Source organism: Saimiri boliviensis, chromosome 1 (assembly GCF_048565385.1).
Source record: "Saimiri boliviensis isolate mSaiBol1 chromosome 1, mSaiBol1.pri, whole genome shotgun sequence".
In the NCBI taxonomy this organism is placed as follows: Eukaryota; Metazoa; Chordata; class Mammalia; order Primates; family Cebidae; genus Saimiri; species Saimiri boliviensis.
This window is the reverse complement of record NC_133449.1, coordinates 126,876,767-126,898,444: the sequence shown is the minus strand read 5'-3', so window position 1 is coordinate 126,898,444 and position 21,678 is coordinate 126,876,767. Positions and strand designations below refer to the sequence as shown.

At 46.0% G+C, this 21,678-nt stretch overlaps 2 protein-coding genes across 6 annotated transcripts in view; one reads left to right on the top strand and one right to left on the bottom strand.

Moving 5' to 3' along the window:
* Positions 1-15,698, top strand: part of LMAN2L (lectin, mannose binding 2 like) — a 35,460-nt gene extending 19,762 nt beyond the window's left edge. For 3 of the 5 annotated variants that reach the window (XM_039474287.2, XM_074403630.1, XM_074403627.1), the window contains 5 exons: positions 7,342-7,374; positions 8,444-8,605; positions 8,697-8,811; positions 13,295-13,414; positions 13,756-15,698. In XM_039474287.2, the coding sequence (XP_039330221.2) occupies positions 7,342-7,374; positions 8,444-8,605; positions 8,697-8,811; positions 13,295-13,414; positions 13,756-13,898 (573 nt within the window). In that variant the 3' untranslated portion in view covers positions 13,899-15,698. The remainder of the gene's footprint in view (positions 1-7,341; positions 7,375-8,443; positions 8,606-8,696; positions 8,812-13,294; positions 13,415-13,755) is intronic. The other 2 variants (XM_074403625.1, XM_039474280.2) reach the window with 2 other exon arrangements.
* Positions 15,699-16,462: 764 nt separating this feature from the next.
* The window catches only part of FER1L5 (fer-1 like family member 5), a 65,109-nt gene continuing 59,893 nt past the window's right edge, over positions 16,463-21,678 (bottom strand). The window contains exons 42-52 of the mRNA XM_074403641.1: positions 21,419-21,589; positions 21,067-21,215; positions 20,678-20,817; positions 19,105-19,193; positions 18,747-18,842; positions 18,405-18,546; positions 18,068-18,167; positions 17,799-17,992; positions 17,512-17,621; positions 16,792-16,939; positions 16,463-16,687 (exon numbers count right to left, since the gene is read on the bottom strand). Of these exons, the coding sequence (XP_074259742.1) occupies positions 16,463-16,687; positions 16,792-16,939; positions 17,512-17,621; positions 17,799-17,992; positions 18,068-18,167; positions 18,405-18,546; positions 18,747-18,842; positions 19,105-19,193; positions 20,678-20,817; positions 21,067-21,215; positions 21,419-21,589 (1,564 nt within the window). The remainder of the gene's footprint in view (positions 16,688-16,791; positions 16,940-17,511; positions 17,622-17,798; positions 17,993-18,067; positions 18,168-18,404; positions 18,547-18,746; positions 18,843-19,104; positions 19,194-20,677; positions 20,818-21,066; positions 21,216-21,418; positions 21,590-21,678) is intronic.

Below are 21,678 nucleotides of genomic sequence, written 5' to 3'. Positions count from 1 at the left end.
TATCTCTAGGTTAATTCTTTACTTTTCTTTGGGTTTTGACCCTTTTGAGACTCTGATTAAAGTGTTGGACCCACGGAAAGAGGCTCGTACATATAGGAGTTGACATGATTTTAGGAGATCTGAAGATCCCTTCTGTATAGAATTGATGGCTCTTCTCATTAACAAAAAGTATTGACCTACTGTCAGAATGATGGTCAGCAGTGAAATTAACACATACATAATGGGCTGTCTTCTAAAACTTGGTATTTGTAATCTGGGTGAGTAGGTTATAAAGGTTAGTGGTTAGGGCACACCTCTAATTTAGTCTCCTAAAATTAGATTTTGGAGTACTCTTTTGAAGTCCTCAAATTACTTGATTTGAGTTTGCTCTAGTAGGGTCACAACTAAGATAAATGAGGTTAAAATTATTCCATGAGTTTCTTTTTTCTTTTTTTTAATTTTTTTTTTTTTTTTTTTCCCAGAGACAGGGTTTCACCATGTTGGTCAGGCTGGTCTTGAACTCCTGACTTCAGGTGATCCACCTGCCTTGGCCTCCAAAGTGCTTGGATTACAGGCATGAGCCACCATGCCCGGCCTGTGAGTTTCCTAAGAGATTGTGATGATATTCAGGTATATGAAGATCTTCTAGACCTGGAAGTGCCACTTTTCTGTGTCCTCCAGTTGAGAAGCTGTGAGTCCTAGGACAGAGTCCCTAGTATAGTTTAATGGGAGTCTGAGGGCTTACTGAGCGAGGGCCTTCTCAGGCTGCCTAGTAACGTACAAAGAATCTCACTGATCTTCTTTTCACTTTAAATAGAATGGATATTGTCTCCTCTTTGTCCAGATTTCTGTATAAAGAGCTGGATGAAGATGACTGTATGAACAGCAGCTTACACAGCTTTGAAAGTCTGAAAAGTGACAGGTCTACCTGTGGAAGTGACAGTGTGTTCTGCTAGTGGTCCTAGGTAGGATGAAATGGAGGTGTAGTGGGAGTGCTTCACATCTAGTAGTATCTAGTAGAAGGCATTTGTTAATTATTTTTATATACATTACAGAAAAATCAGAAAATGCTGAAAAGAGAACAAAAGTGTACAAACATCTTTTTAAAATCAAAGGCATTGCGTCATGTAAATATTTTTAAAACCTTTTAAAAATTTTGAAAATATACAGATATATAGAAAAATTGAGAAAAAAAGAAAAATTGAGAGTATGATAAATACTAGATTCAGATTAATCTTTATTTGATAATAATTTCATACTTTAAGTTATAAGAATACAACAGATCTAGTTGGCTCTTTGCGGGGGAAGAAGTACAACAGAGAATTTTGGAATGTCTTTCACCCAGATTTCCAAAAATGTTAATGTTTTACTGCATTTGCTTTGTCCTTTTTTTAAAAATTTAACTTTTTTTTTTTTTTTTGAGACAGGCTTTATTCTTCACCTAGGCAGCTGGAGTGTAGTGGCACAATCACAACTCACTGTAGCCTCAACCTCCCGGGCTCAATAGATAGCCTCCCAAATAGCTGGGACTACAGGTGCATGCCACCAAGCCCATCTAATTTTTTGTAGAGACAGGATTTTGCCATGTTGCCCAGACTGGTCTCAAACTCCTGGGGTCAAGCAGTCCTGTCTCTGTCTCCAAAAGTGCTGGGATTACAGGTGTGAGCCACCATACCCAGCCGTTCTTTTCTTTAACCTCTTGTGTGTGTGTCTGCGTGTGTGTGTCTTGTGTGTCTGTTTGTGCTGGTGTGTCTTTTTTTCTGAACTAAGAGTAAATTGCTGTCATGATGCCTCCTTAATCCTAAATACTTTGCGTGTGTGTGTGTGTGTGTGTGTGTGTTTAAAAAAAAATTCTTTTATGTAGCCACAGCACAGTGATCAAAATCAGGAAGTTAACATTTATTTATTTATTTATTTATTTATTTATTATTTATTTATTTAGACAGAGTCCCACTGTCACCCAGGCTGGAGTGCAGTGGTTTGATCTCAGCTCACTGTAACCTCTGTCTCCCAGGTTCAAGTGATTCTCCTGCCTCAGCCTCCCGAGTAGCTGGAATTATAAGTGTGCACCACCATGCCTGGCTAATTTTTTTGTATTTTTAGCAGAGACGGGGTTTTGCCATGTTGGCCAGGCTGGTCTCAAACTTTTGACCTCAGGTGATACGCCTACCTTGGCCTCCCAAAGTGGTGTGAGCTACCTCACCTGGGCCAAAATCAGGAAGTTAACATTTATAACAATACCATTATCTAATCTGCGCACCTTACTCATATTTCACCAGTTGTCTCGATATGTCCGTCATAATGAAAGAAACTGTGTTGTATTCAGTTATTACATCTCTCCTCCCCTTTAATCTGGAACTATTTTGCAGTGTTCTCTTTGTGCTTCAGAGTACATGCTGTTTAGACTTGATTTTTAAAAAAACAGTACATATGAAACATTTTTCCATATTGAGAGAGATTGAAAGCAGTGTATCCCAGTGATTGAGTCAGGGGTCTGGAGCTGAACTACTTAGTTTCAAATCCTGATTTTATTGCTTAATGCCTATGTTATCCTGGGCAAGTTTTTTTAACCTGTGAAATGAGGAGTACTGATACTACTTCATAGGATTGTGAAAATTAAATAAATGCAAATGTGCTCATCACTGAGTTCAGTACCTGGCACAGAGTAAGTGCTCAATAAACGCTATTATTCACACCATTCAGTGGATTCCTAAGGGACATTTTGCAAACATTTTAGTTCTGTTCTGTCTTCTTCTCCCCTCCCACCCTTCTTTTCTTCGCATCTGGTTTCCAGAAAGCATACGGTCAGCTTACTAGACTGTGGTATGGTTTGAAATGGAAAACACTACTGTTAAAGAGTGGTTCCCATTTACTAGTGTATTGTTTGGTAACAGAGTTTTCGCTGGTGCAAAAATCATAATAGTGAAGTTGTTTTTCATAAGTGCTAAACGTATTCAGTTGTTGCATTGTGAAATTACATGGTTCTCTCTCATCTTTTGGTGTTAAAGTATCATTTTATAAAATGATGTTTTTTATTGATTATTGTTCTGTCATTATTGTATTTTAATATTTAGTAGGTAATAAAAAGAAAACAAATCTAATACTTTCCAAAATGTTTTTGGAAATATTAATGGTTAATGGCAGCCAGTGTTCTGGGAATTCGTGCTTTAGAAGATCTGTGTTTTCCGGCCAGGCGTGGTGGCTCACGCCTGTAATTCCAGCACTTTGGGAAGCCGAGGTGTGTGGATCACCTGAGGTCAGGAGTTCGAAACCACTCTGACCAACAAGGTGAAACCTTATCTCTATTTAAAAAAAAAAAAAGGGCCGGGCGCGGTGGCTCAAGCCTGTAATCCCAGCACTTTGGGAGGCCGAGGCGGGTGGATCACGAGGTCAAGAGATCGAGACCAGCCTGGTCAACATGGTGAAACCCCGTCTCTACTAAAAATACAAAAAATTAGCTGGGCATGGTGGCGTGTGCCTGTAATCCCAGCTACTCAGGAGGCTGAGGCAGGAGAATTGCCTGAACCCAGGAGGCGGAGGTTGCGGTGAGCCAAGATCGTGCCATTGCACTCCAGCCTGGGTTAACAAGAGCGAAACTCCGTCTCAAAAAAAAAAAAAAAAAAAAAAAAAAAAAAAAAAAAAAAAAAATCTGTGTTTGACTTTGTGCTTATATATGTATGAGTTCCTGTGAATAATACTTGTATCTAGAAATACATTAGTCACTGATTGAATGTTTATTGACTGCCTCCTGAATGCCAGACATTGTACTAAATGCTTTGCATATCTCATTTCATGTTCATAATGAACCCTGTGAGGTTTGTATTGTTCTCCCTGTTTACAGTGAAGAAATGGAATCTCAAAGAGGTGATGTAATCCACCCAAGGTTACACAGCTCTGAGTGACATAACTGCAGTTAGAACTCAGGTCTCCCTGGCTGGGTGCGGTGGCTCATGCCTGTAATCCCAGCACTTTGGGAGGCCGAGGTGGGCAGATTACCTGAGGTTGGGATTCCGAGACCTCATCTCTACTAAAAATATAAAATTAGCTGGGTATGGTGGGACATGCCTTTAATCCTCAGCTGCTTGGGAGGCTGAGGCAGGAGAATTGCTTGAACCTGGGTGGTGGAGGTTGTGGTGAGCCGAGATTGTGCCACTGTACTCCTGGCAACAAGAGCAAGACTCCGTCTCAAAAAAAAAACAAGAATTCAGGTCTCCCTAATTACAGAGGCCATTTGTAATTTTAGCCTACAATCCATAAATCCACAATCTAATGGATGTCTTTTCCATGAAGATATGCTGAAGGTACAGTTACCCTGTAGAGGTCTTCAAAAAATACTTTTTAAAAAGTAGTCTTGTGCCGGGCCCGGTGGCTCAAGCCTGTAATCCCAGCACTTTGGGAGGCCGAGGCGGGTGGATCACGAGGTCAAGAGATCGAGACCATCCTGGTCGACATGGTGAAACCCCGTCTCTACTAAAAATACAAAAATTAGCTGGGCATGGTGGTGCATGCCTGTAATCCCAGCTACTCAGGAGGCTGAGGCAGGAGAATTGCCTGAACCCAGGAGGTGGAGGTTGCGGTGAGCCGAGATCGCGCCATTGCACTCCAGCCTGGGTAACAAGAGCGAAACTCCGTCTCAAAAAAAAAAAAAAAAAGTAATCTTGTAGTACAAAAAGTTGGAAATAGGCCGGGCGCTGTGGCTCACACTTATAATCCCAGCACTTTGGGAGGCCAGGGCAGGTGGATCACATAGTTAAGAGAGCAACACCAGCCTGGCTAACATGGGGAAATCCCATCTCTACCAAAAATACAAAAATTAGCTGGGCGTAGTGGCGGGTTCCTGTAATCCCAGCTACTCTGGAGGCTGAAATAGGAGAATCACTTGAACCTAGGAGGCAGAGGTTTCAGTGAGCTGAGATCGCACCACTGCGCTCCAGCCTGGGTGACAGAACAAGACTCTGTCTCAAAAAAATAGGTGAGAGTTTCTCATTTCTGGTGACTCTTAAATTAGGAATGAAACTATCACCTTGCCTGAACCAGTGTGATTCTTCAGCCTTTGGTTCTAACTTATAGGCTGCTTTCTAGGGGAAAAACAAAATTGCTGCTGTGTGAAATTAGTGGTTATCTAAGACATACTTCAAGAACTCTTGACTAAGAGTAGAAAATAAGATGGCATTTAATGACTTACAGTAATGTGAGGTTAAAAGTTGAAGGCCAACGTGTGTTGCTGAAGTAGACAGATTCTGTCTAGCTGCAAAGCTGTAGGGCTCCCTGTCTGGTGAAGTGTTTCTTCAATTTGGCTGCACATCACAGTCTTCTGTGGTGCTTTTTAAAAATACATAGTTTTGGCTGGGCCTCTATAATCCCAGCACTTTGGGAGGCAAGGTGGGTCATGAGTTTGAGACCAGCCTGAATAACATGGTGAAACCCCATCTTTACTAAAAATACAAAAATTATCAGGGCGTGATGGCGCATGCCTATAACTACTCAGGAGGCTGAGGCAGGAGAATTGCTTGAACCTGGGAGGCGGGGTTGCAGTGAGCTGAGATTGCCCCACTGCACACCAGCCTGGGTAACAGAGAGAGACTGTCTCAAACAAACAAACAAGCATAATCGTGCACCTCAGTCTAGCTCTACTGAATGAGACTCTGACTGAGGGACCCATGTATATGTATAGTTAACAGTCTTCTTCAGGTGATCCCAAGGCCCAGTTTGCCTCTGGCTATTACCTGGAATTGAGTCCATACAGCCTTGGGAAGAGTAATGCACCCTTAGGCTAAGGATTGCTGTCTCTTTATTATTTGTTTATTTATTTTCTAAGCAAGCTAACACAGGAGGTTGCAACTTAAACTTCTAATCCAGGTTACTGGAGGTGATGAGTAAAGCAAGTCTTGGGTTCATCAGAGCTCTACAGGGCATTTTTAATCCCTTTTCCTTAATTGTCACTGAAATTTTGAGCATTCTCTCAGATGCCAGTTTCTGTAAACTGCCTGATGACATTCTCATTGTTTCCTTGTTCTGAATGGTAGTTGTTGAAGAGTAGCTTTATGCCAATTTAATTCTACACTGATTGATGTCATGTGTTTCTGTGTTCTGTATGCATTCTGCCAGTGGTGTAAGAGGAAGACAGCAGGGGAGCTCCACTGCGTTCTTGAACTCCTGGCTGTGGCCCATGGCACCCAGTGCTGTGGCTGCTGCCTTACCTCACTGCAGCCTCTTCTCATGAGCTGTGATTCTGATTCATCTGGCTTCCAGTTGCTTGAGTGTATCCCCCTCATGCTTCTTGTGCGCTCAAATTCGGTGGACTCCCTCTAACTACTTGAGTCTCAGCTCAGGGGTTGCCTCCTCAGGGAGAGGTTCCCTCACCAGTCTCTTGCATTACCTATTTTATTTTTAATCATAGCATTTATAACTATCTGAAATAATTTTATTTACTTGTTTGTTGTCTCTTCCGCTGTAATCTTAGTTCCATGAGAGCAGATACCTGTCTGTCTTGTTTCTCATTGGACCCTAAGCATCTGGAACAGTACCTGGCTTGTAGTAGTTCACCCTGAAAGCTTTGAGGTCTGTACCCTCGCCTACCTGTCCCACAAGACAGAACTGAGCTGAGCTTGTGTAGGTACCTCTTGTTGCTAATGGCTTAGAACTGCGGCTGTTTCCTGGAGCAGAGCTTGATAGCCTTATGCCTGATGATTCTTCTAAATCTGTCATTCTACAATGCCCCCAAGGAGCTTCTTCCTTGCCCATGTGTTGTAGGTTAGAATGACAATAGTTATTTGGAAATATATGACCATAAGGCTCAGTTCAAGGGTTAATGATCCCTCTGGATTCGAATTAATTTCATAGTCTCTCAAGTTGCAGGATTTTGGTCTTCTGGGCATGAGCTGTATCCTGGGATCTTGGATAGTAAAGGACATTTTGAATTTGGAAGAATTTAGCTTTGTTTGTCTCTTCTTTCCCTTTGCTATAGAAATATAGTAGGCTAGGTGCAGATAAACTTGAGACTGACTCCCAGAGACATAAATGGGGCATGCCTAGACAGCGTACTGCTATGTGTTTTATAAAGTGCCTTCAGGATGCTCCATGGGTTAGAGTGGTTTTCCTAGGGGAATCTGATGTAGTAACAGACCCTTTCCTCAGAAAAACATACAAGCTTCTTCTGTGCATATAGTTTTGCCTATCATCTTGAGGGGTGCAAAGACTTCACGAATGCCCTTCAGGGACCCTAAAATTCTGTTTGGGAATTTAAGTTGGTTCATCCAACAAAGCTGGGTCATAGCTCTTCTGTGGCTGTGTCTCTCTGACTTGGTCTCCTGTCTTCTGTGCCCTATCTTGTTTTTATCATAACCTGCTGGACTCTCTCAGGCCCAGAAGAGGCGATATTCTCCAGGAGTCCAGGTACTCAGTTCTTGACCCATCATGAGCATCCCTCATTCCCTTGTGTCTATCCAACATTTGTTGCCGTTTCAAGTCCATGTGGTTGTTGTGTCAGGAGTCCCCAGTCTCTGGTCTCGACCGCATCTCCACCTTGCATGTTGACTGTGTGGGACAAAGGGACAGAAACTCCCCAAAGGACTCGCATGCCTCATGTTTCCCCTTCCTTTCACCACCCTGCCTCTCTACACTACCTTGGCATTGGGGTTTTTCTGGAATGATTAGCTCACCATTTCGAAGGAAGGATTGCTCCTACAACTCTGTTGGGGAGAGAGGGCCTCTGAAATTGATGGGAACATGAGTGGTTTATGGAGAAACCTGCAGTTTTCTCCCTGTTAGGGGAGAACCTTGCCCTATTATTGTTATTATTGGAAGAAGTTATATGTGGAGGAGGCTTAAGTGGACTGGAAAGTCTTGACTAAGGACAGTCATTGTGACTGGCTGAGCCCATCCAACAACCCCATTCTGTGTTCTTTCTGAGTTCTAATCAATTTAGCCTCATATGCTTCTAGAATTTTAGAATTGAAAAGAGCTATCCTGAATGGAAAGATTTCCCTGCTCAAACAGGTATTTTCAGAATACCCACTGTGTGCAGAACCGTGATTGGGAGGAGATGGGGCTGAAGTGCAGACATGTGAAGACGTATAATGAATGCATTTTTTCTTCAAGAAGCTCATGTGGCAGTTGGGGAGATAGGTACATATAGTATTAGGCAGTTTATAAATGCCAAATGATGACCTTGGGGAGCATTCAAGTCAGACTCCAGTGTCTTAGGGGTGCCATTTCAGGCCCACCCCAGTTCAAGAGCCAAGAGAATTACTGAAGGCAAATACCAAGTGTAGTTGCTTCCTGGGCCCATTTCCCTTGGGGGGCCATCTGAATGTGGGCTCTCAGGGGCTGCTGTCATTGAGGCCAAGTGGCCACCTGGTCTGCTGTAAGGGGCTCAACTTGTATGTGCAGAATTCCTGTTGCTGTTTGTACAGGCGTTCCTACGTGCTCTTCCTTAGCATCTGCTTTTCCCCCTGCTTCCCAGCGGGTATTCCCCTACATCTCAGCCATGGTGAACAACGGCTCCCTCAGCTATGATCATGAGCGGGATGGGCGGCCTACAGAGCTGGGAGGCTGCACAGCCATTGTCCGCAATCTTCATTACGACACCTTCCTTGTGATTCGCTATGTCAAGAGGCATTTAACGGTGAGTCCTTGTCCCAGACCAGATGGTGGTATGGGCTGTGTTGCTCTTGCTCCCATGGCCTGACCCTGATTTATCTCCCCTTTTATTCTAGATAATGATGGATATTGATGGCAAGCATGAGTGGAGGGACTGTATTGAAGTGCCCGGAGTCCGCCTGCCCCGTGGCTACTACTTTGGCACTTCCTCCATCACTGGGGATCTCTCAGGTACTGCCACACACACTCTTTATTTGCCCTGACTGTGGCCTCTTCTCAATACCCAGGGCTCAGTGAGGCTTCTCACAGGGGAGAACCAGAGGAGCAGTGCTCTGGAAGCAGGTGCCCCAAGATTGCTTCTCTTTCTGCATTCTTATATCCACATTCCTTAAAAAGCCCAGGCCCAGGCTTTCCTAGTATAGTTGTTACTAGAAGATGGTTGGTGCCAATAGAAAGCAGCATTTGCCCCTTCATTAAGCTGGCTCTTCTATCCTGTATTGTGAGTTCCTTGCTTTCTAATGTCTGCTGTTAGGCTCCTCTCCATCCACCCACTAATGTTCCTCGTTCCCCTTCCTTAGCAAAGCTTCTCCTTGACTCTGCCATCCCTCTTCTGACCCCAGACTCTCATTTTGCTGAAACTTTTGAATGTGTTGTATGTACAGATGTTTTTGTTTCCTAGCTGTCCACCTCCTTAGCATGCTGCCCTCAGACCTGTGCTCTACCTTGCTATTATATTACCGTTCTCATGAAAGGTCATTCTGCTTCCTTGCCATGTTCAGTACTCTATTCTCGTTCTCAATCTTTGTCCTCCTTATTGCCTTTTTTTTTTTTTTTTTTTTGAGACGGAGTTTCGCTCTTGTTACCCAGGCTGGAGTGCAATGGCGCGATCTCGGCTCACCGCAACCTCCGCCTCCTGGGCTCAGGCAATTCTCCTGCCTCAGCCTCCTGAGTAGCTGAGATTACAGGCACGCCCCACCATGCCCAGCTAATTTTTTGTATTTTTAGTAGAGACGGGGTTTCACCATGTTGACCAGGATGGTCTCGATCTCTTGAGCTCGTGATCCACCCGCCTCGGCCTCCCAAAGTGCTGGGATTACAGGCATGAGCCACCGCGCCCGGCAACTCTTGCCTTCTTGACTTATGTGACATTAACAGCACCTGGTTCTTATCCTTTTCTGTGTCCTCTGGTTTCTTTTTCTACTTGTGCCCGATTCTTACTATCTCGTTTATACACTTTCTTTGCTTTAGCCCGAATCGTAACGTCTTTTGGGAAGAGAAAGAGAACTGAACTTTTTTTTTTTTTTTTTAGAGCTGGGGTTTCTCCATGTTGGCCAGGCTGGTCTCGAACTCCTGACCTCAGGTGATCCGCCCACCTCGGCCTCCCAAAATGCTGGGATTACAGGCGTGAGCCACTGTGCCCGGCCGAGAACTGAACTTTTGTTTCTTTTGATTAATTTGTTCTGGATAAAGCTAGTTTGGAATAGAACTTTCTTGTGGCAAAATGGAAAGGCAGATACCCATCTGAAACAGCTGACAGCTAGTGAGCTTCAGCCATTGTAGCTAAAAGGAAATATCAGCTCAGAGGCCAAATCTTCCAGTTTTTCAAGAGAAGCTAGAAATCTGGATTTTTAAAATGCAATCTGCTGACCTTTAAAACTCTGGTATCTGATTTTAAAAAATCAATTTTATTGAAGTATGCTTTCCATACAACAGAAGAATACAGTTTGAAGAGTTTTGACAAATATTTACACCTATGTAGTCACCATCACAATTAAGATAGGGAATGTTTCCATCACCTGCCAAAAGCCCTGTTATCCCCCTTAGTAATATTCCTCCCCTCCTGGGATTCCCGGCAACCATTGATCTGCTTTTTGTCATGTAGGGAATTTAGTTTTGGCAACTGGGTTCTAAGTACTGAGCGGGCCATACCTGTGGGACAAATCTAGCCTCGGCAGGGGGATAGCAGGCACAGGCTGGAGATCTTTGCTATATAATCATTATATGACTACATGTTTTCCTTTGAGCTTACAGGTTTCTGAGTTAACCTTCTGAAGTACTTTTTACTTGAAAGTTCCCAACTGTCAGAAATGGCAGGAGATAATAATTTTTTGTTTATTCTAAGTTTTTTGCCCTAGGTCTTCAGTGAGAATACCCAGGTTAGTAAGTCTGTGTTCTCTACCCATAGGATATCCCAAATGCAAATTATTTCTTTCCTTTGAGGTCTTTCTTGTTGCCATCTTCTCACTTGTGCAGTGGGTTGTTGAAAACTGCCAAGAAAGTTAGGATGTTTCCCAGCTGTCCCAGGCTTTAATGCCCTGCATTGCATGGAGAGCATTGCCCTGGCCTTTTATCCTGTCCCATGGTGTTTTGTTTCGTTTTTTTTGAGACAGAGTCTCACTCTCTCACCCAGGCTGGAGTACAGTGGTGTGATCTCGGCTCTCTGCAACCCCCACCTCCCGGGTTCAAGCGATTCTCCTGCCTCAGCCTCCTGAGTAGTTGGGACTACAGGTGCCCACCACCATGCCCGGCTAATTTTTTTGTATTTTTAGTGGAGATGGGGCTTTACTGTGTTAGCCAGGATGGTCCTGACCTCGTGATTCACCCCCCTTGACCTCCCAAAGTGCTGGGATTGCAGACGTGAGCCACAGCATCCAGCCTATCCTGTCTCATGGTTTAAACTGAGCTCTGAAAGTTAACATTTTTCCAAGAGAAGATGAATCCAGTTTTTTACTACCTGAGAATCTGCTAAAGAGTGTATCAATCCAAGCAGCTGTGGATGCTTCCCTAATATAAATGACCAGAGGTCCAGGCCGCAGTCAATAACCAACCTAGTAGCAATGAGCACCCCTAGTACTCAGATTTGTGGTCTGTTAATACCAATTCCAAATAAAAGGAACTATAGCGTCCTTAAAAATAGCTGATACAAGGTCTGAGGTAGGAAATCTGTGAGTTGGAACTTCCCAGAAAAGCAAAGGAAGTTACCAGCGTGGTGGCTTACGCCTGTAATCCCCCCACTTTGGGAAGCTGAGGCAGGCGGATCACTTGAGGTCAGGAGTTTGAGTCCAGCCTGACCAACATGAAGAAATCCCGTCTCTACTAAAAATACAAAGTTACCAGGTGTGGTGGCACATGGCTGTAATCCCAGCTACTTTGAAGGCTGAGATGGGAGAATTGCTTGAACCTGGGAGGCAGAGGTTGCTGTGAACTGAGATCGTACCATTGCACTCCAGTCTGGGCAACAAGAGGGAAACTCCATCTCAAAAAACCAAAAAACAGAAAAACAAAAAAACTTCTGGGTTTATGTAAAGGGACTCAGGAGCGAAACTGAATAGGTTCCTACTGGACAAAGACAGGTGAGTTGAGCATCAATAAGATTCTAACCTCAGTGCATTGCAACACATCAGATATGCTTAAATGTATGAGTTTATAATGATACTTTAAAGAGAGAAATCTAGTCCCTAACTGCTTGATTTTCTCTCCAGTAATTATTAGGGAGATTAAGAGTCACAATTAGAAGGAGCCACAGAGAAACAGGCATAGTCCAGAAGGGCAGTGTATTCCATGGCCGTAGCTGTGCCCTGCCCATAGCCCATTAAACAGCTGCCATGAGACCCTTTCCTGTTGTGCATGTGTGTGTGATCTTCACCAGTGGGAAAGCTGCAGTCTTACTGTGTCTCTTCTTACTGTGCTAGAAGGTTTAACATACAGGATTTAATTCTTGTTTTATCTCTAAAATTTTTTTTGAGACGGAGTTTCACTCTTGTTACCCAGGCTGGAGTGCAATGGCGCGATCTCGGCTCACCACAACCTCCGCCTCCTGGGCTCAGGCAATTCTCCTGCCTCAGCCTCCTAAGTAGCTGGGATTACAGGCACGCGCCACCACGCCCAGCTAGTTTTTTGTATTTTTAGTAGAGACGGGGTTTCACCATGTTGACCAGGATGGTCTCGATCTCTCGACCTCATGATCCACCCACCTCGGCCTCCCAAAGTGCTGGGATTACAGGCTTGAGCCACCGCGCCCGGCCCTCTAAATTTTTTAATTATACAGATGCTTCTTGACGTACAATGGCATTAAGTCCCAATAAACTCATTTTAGGTTGTAGATATTGTAAGTTGAAAATGCATTAAATACACCTATTCTACCCAACATCATAGCTTAGTCTACCTTAAATGTGTTTATGACATTTAAATTAGCCAACCGTTGGGCAAAATCATCTAATACAAAGCCTATTTTATAGCAAAGTGTTGAATGTCTGAAATAATATATTGAATACAGTACATTATGTTGTATCAGTTGTTTACCCTTGCGATTGTATGGCTCACTGGGAGCTACAGCTCACAGCTGCTGCCCAGCCTCAGTACAGAGTGTTGTACTACACATTGCTAGCCCAGGAAAAGATTAAAACTCAAAATTCTAAGTATGGTTTCTGCTGAGTGCAGATTACTTTCACACCATCATAAAGTTGGAAAATTGTAAGTCAAACCATTTTAAGTCAGGGATCTTCTATACAGGTAATGCATGCTTGTTCATAAAAACTTAAATACAGAAGAACATAGAATATGCCTTCTTCCCCGTCCTTATTTTTAGTTGAGAAATGGAGAGGTTTCCATTTTTTTTCAAGGTCACTGCTGGTAGCTGTGGATCAGAGGCTTGAACTAAGATACTGACTTCAAGAAACATACCTCTTTTTCAAATTGTTCCATTTTTCTTTAGATAATCATGATGTCATTTCCCTGAAGTTGTTTGAGCTGACAGTGGAGAGAACCCCAGAAGAGGAGAAGCTCCATCGAGATGTGTTCTTGCCCTCAGTGGACAATATGAAACTGCCTGAGAGTGAGCACAGGGTCCCCTGGGAAGTGGTCCCATAGCTGGGGAGGAGCTTGCAATGCTGCATGGCTTCTGAGGGGCCTTGCATCCACAGCTTACAGGGCAGTCTCTGTTCTGTGTGCTTCCTCTGAAGAGTAGGGAGCGCTTGCATCTGCCTTTCCCCTTGTGTTGAAAATACAGATGAGTAGCAGGAAGGCTGCTTTGTTTCTAAGTTGGAAAGAGGGAGTCTAAACTCTGGCTTCCCAGAAATAGGTGTCAGAAACTGGGGATTAGATGGCCTGTAGTTTGATCCTTCCCTACTCGGTGGGCTCCCTGTTTTCTGACTTGCTTCTCTCTTGCTTCCTCAGTGACAGCTCCACTGCCGCCCCTGAGTGGCCTGGCCCTCTTCCTCATCGTCTTTTTCTCTCTGGTATTTTCTGTGTTTGCCATAGTCATTGGTATCATACTCTACAACAAATGGCAGGAACAGAGCCGAAAGCGCTTCTACTGAGCCCTCCTGCTGCCACCACTTCTGTGACTGTCACCTATGAGGTATGGAAGGAGCAGGCACTGGCCTGAACACACAGCCTGGATGATGTTCTTGTCTCTAGCAGCTGGCTGGGGACTATATTCTGTCACTGGAGTTTTGAATGCAGGGACCCCGCATCCCCATGGTCATGTATGGGGACATCTAACTCTGGTCTGGGAAGCCACCCACCCCAGGGCAATGCTCTGTGATGTGCCTTTCCCTGCAGTACTTCCATGTGGGAACAAAGAGGCATGAAGATAATTTATGCCGTTGTGATACCAAAATCACAGAACAGAATTGCATAGCCCAGGCTGCCTTGTTGTTTGGCTCAGAGGGACCTTCTACTTCATTTTTGAATCCACAAAGAATTGAACACTGGTAACACCACATACCTTCCGGCCATCCATTCATTGGGTTTTGCATTTTACCTAAGCCTCTGCCTACCTGAGGAGCTTTCTTTGGAAACCAGGATGGAAACTTCTTCTCTGCCTCGCCGTTCTTTCTCACTCCATTCATTGTCCTCTCTATGTGCAACCTGAGCTGGGAAAGGCATTTGGATGCCTCTCTGTTGGGGCCTGGGGCTGCAGAGTGCACGTAGGTTTCATTGGCCTTCATTAGGTGGCCCTAGGGAGAGGTCTTTTCGCTTTGGATCACTGTTCCAGCTTCTGTTCTCTAGCATGGGTCTTGGGTCTATTGGTGTGTCCATGGCCTTCCCAATCAAGTCTCTTCGGGTCCTCAGTCAGGTTTGGCTAAAAGTTGGTATAAAAATCAAGAGAAGCCTGGAAGACATCATGGATGCCATGGATTAACTGTGAAACTGACCAGCTCCAGGTTAGATACCAAAAGCAACATTTGTCATGTGGTCTGACCATGTGGAGATGTTTCTGGACTTGCTAGAGCCTGCTTAGCTGCATGGTTTATAGTTACGATTTTTGGAATCCCACTTTGAGTATTGAAAGTGTAAGGAAGCTTTCTTCTTATATCCTGGGCTTGGATACTGTCCAAAGAAGAAATTTGACTATTTTTTTTTTTTCTTAATGGACAAGAAATAGTTGCTGTTTTCATGTTCCAAGTCTGGGAGCAACAGACCCTCATCATCTGTGCCTGGAAGAGTTCATTGTCATTGAGCAGCACAGTCTGAGTGCTGTGGTCTGTGTGTCAACCCTTATTCCACTGCCTTATCTGACAAGGGGTTACATGCTGCTCACTTTACTGCCCTGGGATTAAATTGGTTACAGGTGAGAGTCTCCTTGGAAGACCTGGAACTCTCAGTCCTCCTATGGACCTCTGTAGCCTAAATGAAATTCTTAAAATCGCTGATGGAACCAAACATGAGCTTCTGATTCAGTGTCGTTTCTTCTAGGAGTGGGTTTGGGGAAACTTCAGACCTTTTTTCTGAGCTTGAAGCCTATCAACCATTGCTCTGCCTTCTTCTGGGTTGGAAAAGCCCTCAGCTCAGCTCAGAAGAAAAGAGGATCACCTTGGCTAGGCACAGGTCTCTGTCTCTTCAGGCTTTCTTTTCTTCCCTTGCAGTTAGTTAAATAGCACAGGCTGCAGTGCTCTCCTGCAGGTGGGATTCAGGTGGGGCAGAAATGAAGCATCCTCCTACCACCTCCCCCCCATAGTAGGATGGCTCCAGGGTGTCAAAGGACAAACTGTGACCTAGAACTTGGCCTTGGGAGCAGAGAGAACTGAAAAAGAAAATGGTGGTTTTGTCTTTTTTGAGTTCAAGGAGAGATTATATGAACCTGTGGGAAGGACCTAGGTAGGCTCTTGAGATGACCAAGGCAGCAGTGCAGGTGGAAGGGGAAGGGCAGAGTGAGAGAGATGGAACCTGTGGGGTGTGTTTGATTCCAGCTCATAAGTACCTTGAGGCTTTTTAAAGAGGGCAGGGAAGACATGAAATGCAGTCCCCATCTGCCTTGGGGTCCTTTAGAGAAATGTTTAGTACAAGAAAACCACCTGACCTGGCATAGGATGTCATGCTTCGGCTTTTTGTTCTAGAAACAAGTATTTCCCATCATGAATGGGCGGAATGTTGTCCTGAACAATGTCATCCCAGCTGTGTGCTAGAGGAGGGAGACGCCTGGTCCATGGTAGGGCTGTTCTGTGCATGCATGCTAGGGGTGAGAGTCGGTGCCTCGGATTGCTGCTTACCCATAAGGGCGACTTCTCACGGTCACCCTTTCCCTCCTTTGCCCTTTGATTCAGAGCCTCTTAGCATGAAGAGACCCTGTGGACTAGAGCTGGTACATAAAGATGACATCAGTCCTGTCCCTGTGAATCTTGTCTGAAGGGCTGACATTTTCAGCCTTTCATGTTGTCTTCAGTGCCCCAAATTACAAGGTGGCTCTCTGTTATAAAACTTGTTTATTTCAGTGGAAAATTACAGCTCTGCTCTTCTTGTTGGAAGTGATTTCTGAACACAATAGCCAGAATATTCCTAGCACCTTGCATATATCCTAGAAGACAGAAACAAAGAACTGGTAGGCAGCCTAAGGGGAGGGCTGTTGGTAGCAGGAGGAAAGCCAGGCAGCATGGGCAAATTAGTCTTGTGGGGCTGGAAGTTCTGGGAAAATGTCACTCAGGTGATTCCTGGGACCTGGGTGGAGTTTCCATTCATGGTGCATTGTAGGCTTTAGGTTTGGATCCTGGGTGGGAAGGATGGAAGAGCTGGCATTGCTGGTGTTTACCGAAGTGATGATATTGAATATTTTAATGGGAGGATACAGCTGAAGGTGAGGTTTGATCAAGTTCATGGCCAAATAGTGCTAGAGAGAACAGACAACAGTTAGCCTGGGGAGGCAATGTGAAGACTGTCTCCCCAGAGCCATCCCGAGACCACCTCTGTCCCTGCCCCCATGGCTGCACTCACCGGAGCCGAATAGATAAAGTTGAACAGCATAAGTGCTATAATCGATATGACCATAAAGGCTACGAATTTGAAGCGATACCGTTTCCAGAAAACATAGCAGAAATGTTGAACTGGTGATCGCAACCACATGAAAGAGATGTTGGTGCGTCTGTCCAGGAACCAGGGAGATATCAGAGAATGGCAGAGAGAACCTTCAGGACAAGTAATCAGATGCAAGAAGCTTTCTTTTTTAAAAAAGCATCTTCTGGGCCGGGTGCGGTGGTTCACACTTGTAATCCCAGCACTTTGGGAGGCCAAGGTAGGTGGATCACCTGAAGTCAGGAGTTTGAGACCAACCTGGCCAACATGGTGAAATCCTGCCTCTACTAAAAATACAAAAATTAGCTGGATGTGGTGGCGGGCGCCTGTAATCCCAGCTACTCGGGAAGCTGCGGCAGGAGAATTGCCTGAACCCAGGAGGTGGAGGTTGCAGTGAGCTGAGATTGCACCACTGCACCCCAACATGGGTGACACGGTGAGACAATGTCTCAAACAAAAACAACAAAAAACCTCTGCTTACCCCTACTGTCACCCCAAGTCTGTTCTTTACTGATTGTAACTGAGTACGGAGCTGTGGGGTGGGAAGTAATTACCACCTCTTCACTGTGGGCCCACTAGTCATCACCCCATACACATTGAGGAGCAAGAAAGATCTGGTGCATTTGCCCCAAGGACCCTTACAGAGGAGGATGAAGTGTAGGGTACTGGTTGGGTTCCGACTGGCCTCGCCCGGCTGGCTTGATTAAAGCTTCTTTCTCTGACAGAATCTCCAGGGTCATCTTCACTTTGCCCTAGGAACACCATGGGTAGGGGTAAAGTTGAGTTTGGACAAAGGAGCTGGGTGGTTTTAGGACCTCTTCCCGGGATCAAGAAAGCAAAAGGGATTTAACTAGGTCTCTAGATGTCTGTTAGAGACAGAACATGTCGCATAGCAGTGCTAATCAATAGACACCTTCCCCAGCTCCTACCGACAAGCGCCATTTGTCACCATCGAGGACCTGGCAAGGCCACCAGCCAGTCACAGTTTTCTTCTTAAAGAGGGAGACGTGCTCGTATCGAAGGGAATAGGGCCACTTGGGGTTAGCGTCCATCATCCTGATGGAGCACTGCTTGGCGTGCCGAGCTGGGAGGGGCATGTCAGACAAATCCAGCTCCAGGACCCCTGAGCCCAGAAAAATGACATCAGTAAGAAGGACCTCCCTGTCCTGTGGTCACAAGCCCTATGTCAGGACCTCACCTAGGAAGTCGTCGGGGGTGAAGGTGTCATTGTCCCAGACCTGGATGATGAGTCGGGCTGGGAACTTCATTGATGTGGCATCCAGGCTCCATATGTAATCCTGGAGGAAGAGTGGAAGGGCATGTTACTGACCTGTCTCCTGGACATTTTCCTTGCACCCCTTAGTGGCCCTCCTCCCAGCAGTGATGGACTATCAAGGAAGAGGGTTTCAACCTGAGGACATGTTTCTGATGTTCTGGGACAGCTTGCAGGCCCTTGGAGGGTCTGGGGGAGGAGCTCCAGGAGCCTGAGTCTGTTCATGTGTGGTCTGTCGCCCCTGACGCCCCAGGCCTGTTACCTTCTGGCTCTGGACACACATGTGCTCTGTCGCCAGGTAGTCCATTTTAAAGATGAACCGCCAGTTGAAGTTGGCCTCCCCAGTTAGCGAGTAGTAGTGGATATCTGTCTTCTGCATGTCCTTCTCCAGCCCATATAACCACCTGGTGCCAGAGTCCTCTCACCTGCGGCTCATGTGCACTGTCCCCATCCCCCAGCTGGAGCTCCCTGGGAAGGGCTGCCCAGCCAATGCCAGGCACAAGTATAGGTGGAAAGGTGTTCCATTCAGGACTGGGCTGTGCCAGCAGGATGATGGAACTGGGGAACCAAGGGGCCTTGCTGGAGCCTGACTCCTCTTCCTTACCCTTTGATGTAGATGTCACTTGTCTTCTCTTTACTAAAATTTTCATCCACCAGGTCCACATTGGCAGTCTTCCAGATGATGCAGCGCAGCTCATACCTGCGGCCACTGGGCTCTGAGGCTTTGCTGAGGAGGAGCTCCCCAGCTGCAGCCTCAGTGAGGGCAGAGAGTCCTGGGAGGCTGCCCTGTGAGTTCTTGCTCAGTGTGGGGAATTCAGGGGAAGAAAGCTCCCAGCAGAGCTTCCTCTCTTCCCAGTAGAGAAATGAATTACTGCAGCTCAGTACCCGAGGACAGTGTTGCCCTGCCCTGGGGGGAGGCTGAACTGTGAACTGCAACAGTTGGGAAGTGAGATGTGACTCACCGTTTAGGCTTTCTGGGCTTGATGTTGACTTGGGGGCCAGGAGGCCCCAGCTTCTTGGGGAAGATGTCCACCCACATTTGCACCTTTCCCTAGAGCCAGGATACATTGGCTGGTTGGGGGTTGCTAGGCTCTGTTCTCAGCAGGCTGGCCTGGGGTTCCCTGTCCCAGGTTCTGAGGTCTGTTGAGGTTGTGTTCCCAACAGCAAGGAGTGGGGTATAGAGAGATCTGTGAGGCTACAGGTGACCACCCACCAGCTTCCCCCTTTCTTTTGGCTGAGAGAGTAGTGCAGTGAGATTGGGACATGATGGCGTTGAAGCTGATGGCGGTACTGGGACTCCACTTACGACAGGTCTAGAGGGTGACTGCCACTCCCCAGGTCATGCTAGATGGCCTGTCTGGATGGGGCTCCAGATTGGGCTTGGGGCTTCATTTATCAAGCAGCTTGGTGTTGCTTGATAGCCTCAAGTATGAGGAAACTAGATACCAGTCCAGATTTTCAGGTCATTTTATGTTAGGAACTACAACCCAAGGGTATTAAGTTAGCTACACATATAGAAGAAAGAAGGTAAGGGATAAAAAGGAGGAGAAAAAGAAAGAAAAAGGGCAGAACTGCAACCATTTGAAGAATAGACAAATATATTTTGCCTTTCAAACTATCTGACCTAATTATATTACTTTGAAGTTGACCTCATTTAAAAAAACAGGTTTAATGAGAATACTTTTTTATTTTATTTGCTTTTTTGAGACAGAGTTTCCCTCTGTCACCCAGGCTGAAGTACAATGGCACAATCTCAGCTCACTGCAACCTCTGCCTCTCAGGCTCAAGCGATTCTCATGCCTCAATTTCCCTGAGTAGCTGGGATTACAGGCACCCGCCACCATGCCCAGCTAATTTTTATATTTTTAGTAAAGCCGTTTTGCCATGTTGGCCAGACTGGTCTCAAACTCCTGGCCTCAAGTAATCTGCCTGCCTCGGCCTCTGACAGGCTGAGATTATAGGCATGAGCCACCACGTGTGGCCAGAGAATGGTTTTTTAAAAATTTTGCCCAGCAGAGGATTTTGTGTCTGGAATGTGGTGTCAGCTTGAGAGGTTTAGAGAATGAAATGAGCCATTATGGTGACTGCGGAGTACATGATAATTAGGTATCTTTGGGGATTTTTATTTCTGTTTGGGATTCCTTGCCATGGGGAAGACACATCCTGTAATTAACAGCCAGAATTGGCGTTGTCACGTCTGCACCGTCTGACCTGAGCACCACCTTCCCACCCCTTGGGAGAGACTTAAGACCATGGAGACATTGACTGGTCGGCTCCCTAGTGCCTGCCACAGCTGGTGCCTATGATTCTTGTAGATGACCTTTCCAGCTCTGAAATTCTCCATTCTAAGTGACAACACCAGAACTTCTTGCTTATTAATGTGCACAGCATGCTTGTCTTCTGTGCATATACATTACAAATGTTTGACCTGTCCTTCCCCTCTCATGGTGGGCCATGTCCTGGATGGATGGGCCTCTCTATCTCCTGATCTAGCTCCTCCTATAGGTGGCAGGAGTGGCCCCTCCAGTCTCATACCTGGTCAATGCCTGGCTGGCTGTCACTGTACAGCGTGCGGGTCTCCACATGCTCAGGTACCAGCCCCTGGGTGTGCAGGAGGTACAGTGCAAGGCGTTCCTTCTTGGGTCCCAAACCATGAAGAGTAGGGGTTTGGGGCTCTGGATTGGAGGGAGATGGAAGGAGGGGATTGTGAGGTCATTAGCCTTCCTATCTCCTAGGTAGGCTCTCATCCTCTGCACCGCAGCCTGGGTAGGAGTGATGGGGAAGTGGGTGGGCTGCCCTCTGGCTCCAGGGAGCTCTTTCCTTGTCCTCCCCTTTCTCCCCCAAGTCTGCAGCTCTTCCATTCTGGAGCCTGACAGTTTCCAGAGGCCTGTGTCTGCTTTCTGGTAGTGTTCTATACTGCTCACCAAAGCTTTGCAGCTTGAATTTTTTCCCATTATAGAAAACAGCATCTTCCTCAGGACTAAACAGAGGCGGAGGCAGCCCTTTCCTCTTGGCATATCGTTCTAGGAGGTAGCTTGGGGGCATCTGATCCCGCCATTTAAAGGGCCCTGACCTGTGGGGCGATTTGAGAGGTAGTGGTCTGGAGGTTTGGGTCCTGCCGCTGTGAGCTGCAGGGTGACCACAGGTGACCACTTGGGTGGAAACTGGGCAGGTCTGGGCCCTGGTTCCTGCCCAGGATGCAGGCTTGTCCCAAGGGAGCTGTGAGCTCACTCTTCCACCCCACCCCACTCCCTTCCCTTACAGACCCACTCTCACTGGCAGTAGGATTTGGAGAGCCCACAATGAGCTCCAAAGCCAGACAGGAGTCGGTTTTCAAGGTCGATGACTGTGGTTCCTATCTTATCATCAGGTGAAAATAGGTCGAAGTCGTAGAGCTGGATCTCTAGGTCTTTCTCCAGGGGGATGTTGCAGGTGAGTTCAAACATCCTAGGGATGAGAGTGTTGGAGACTGCAGAGGCTGTGGACCATGTCTCCATGCCCTGCTCCCTCACTGGCGTCTTGGCCCCATGGGTCCC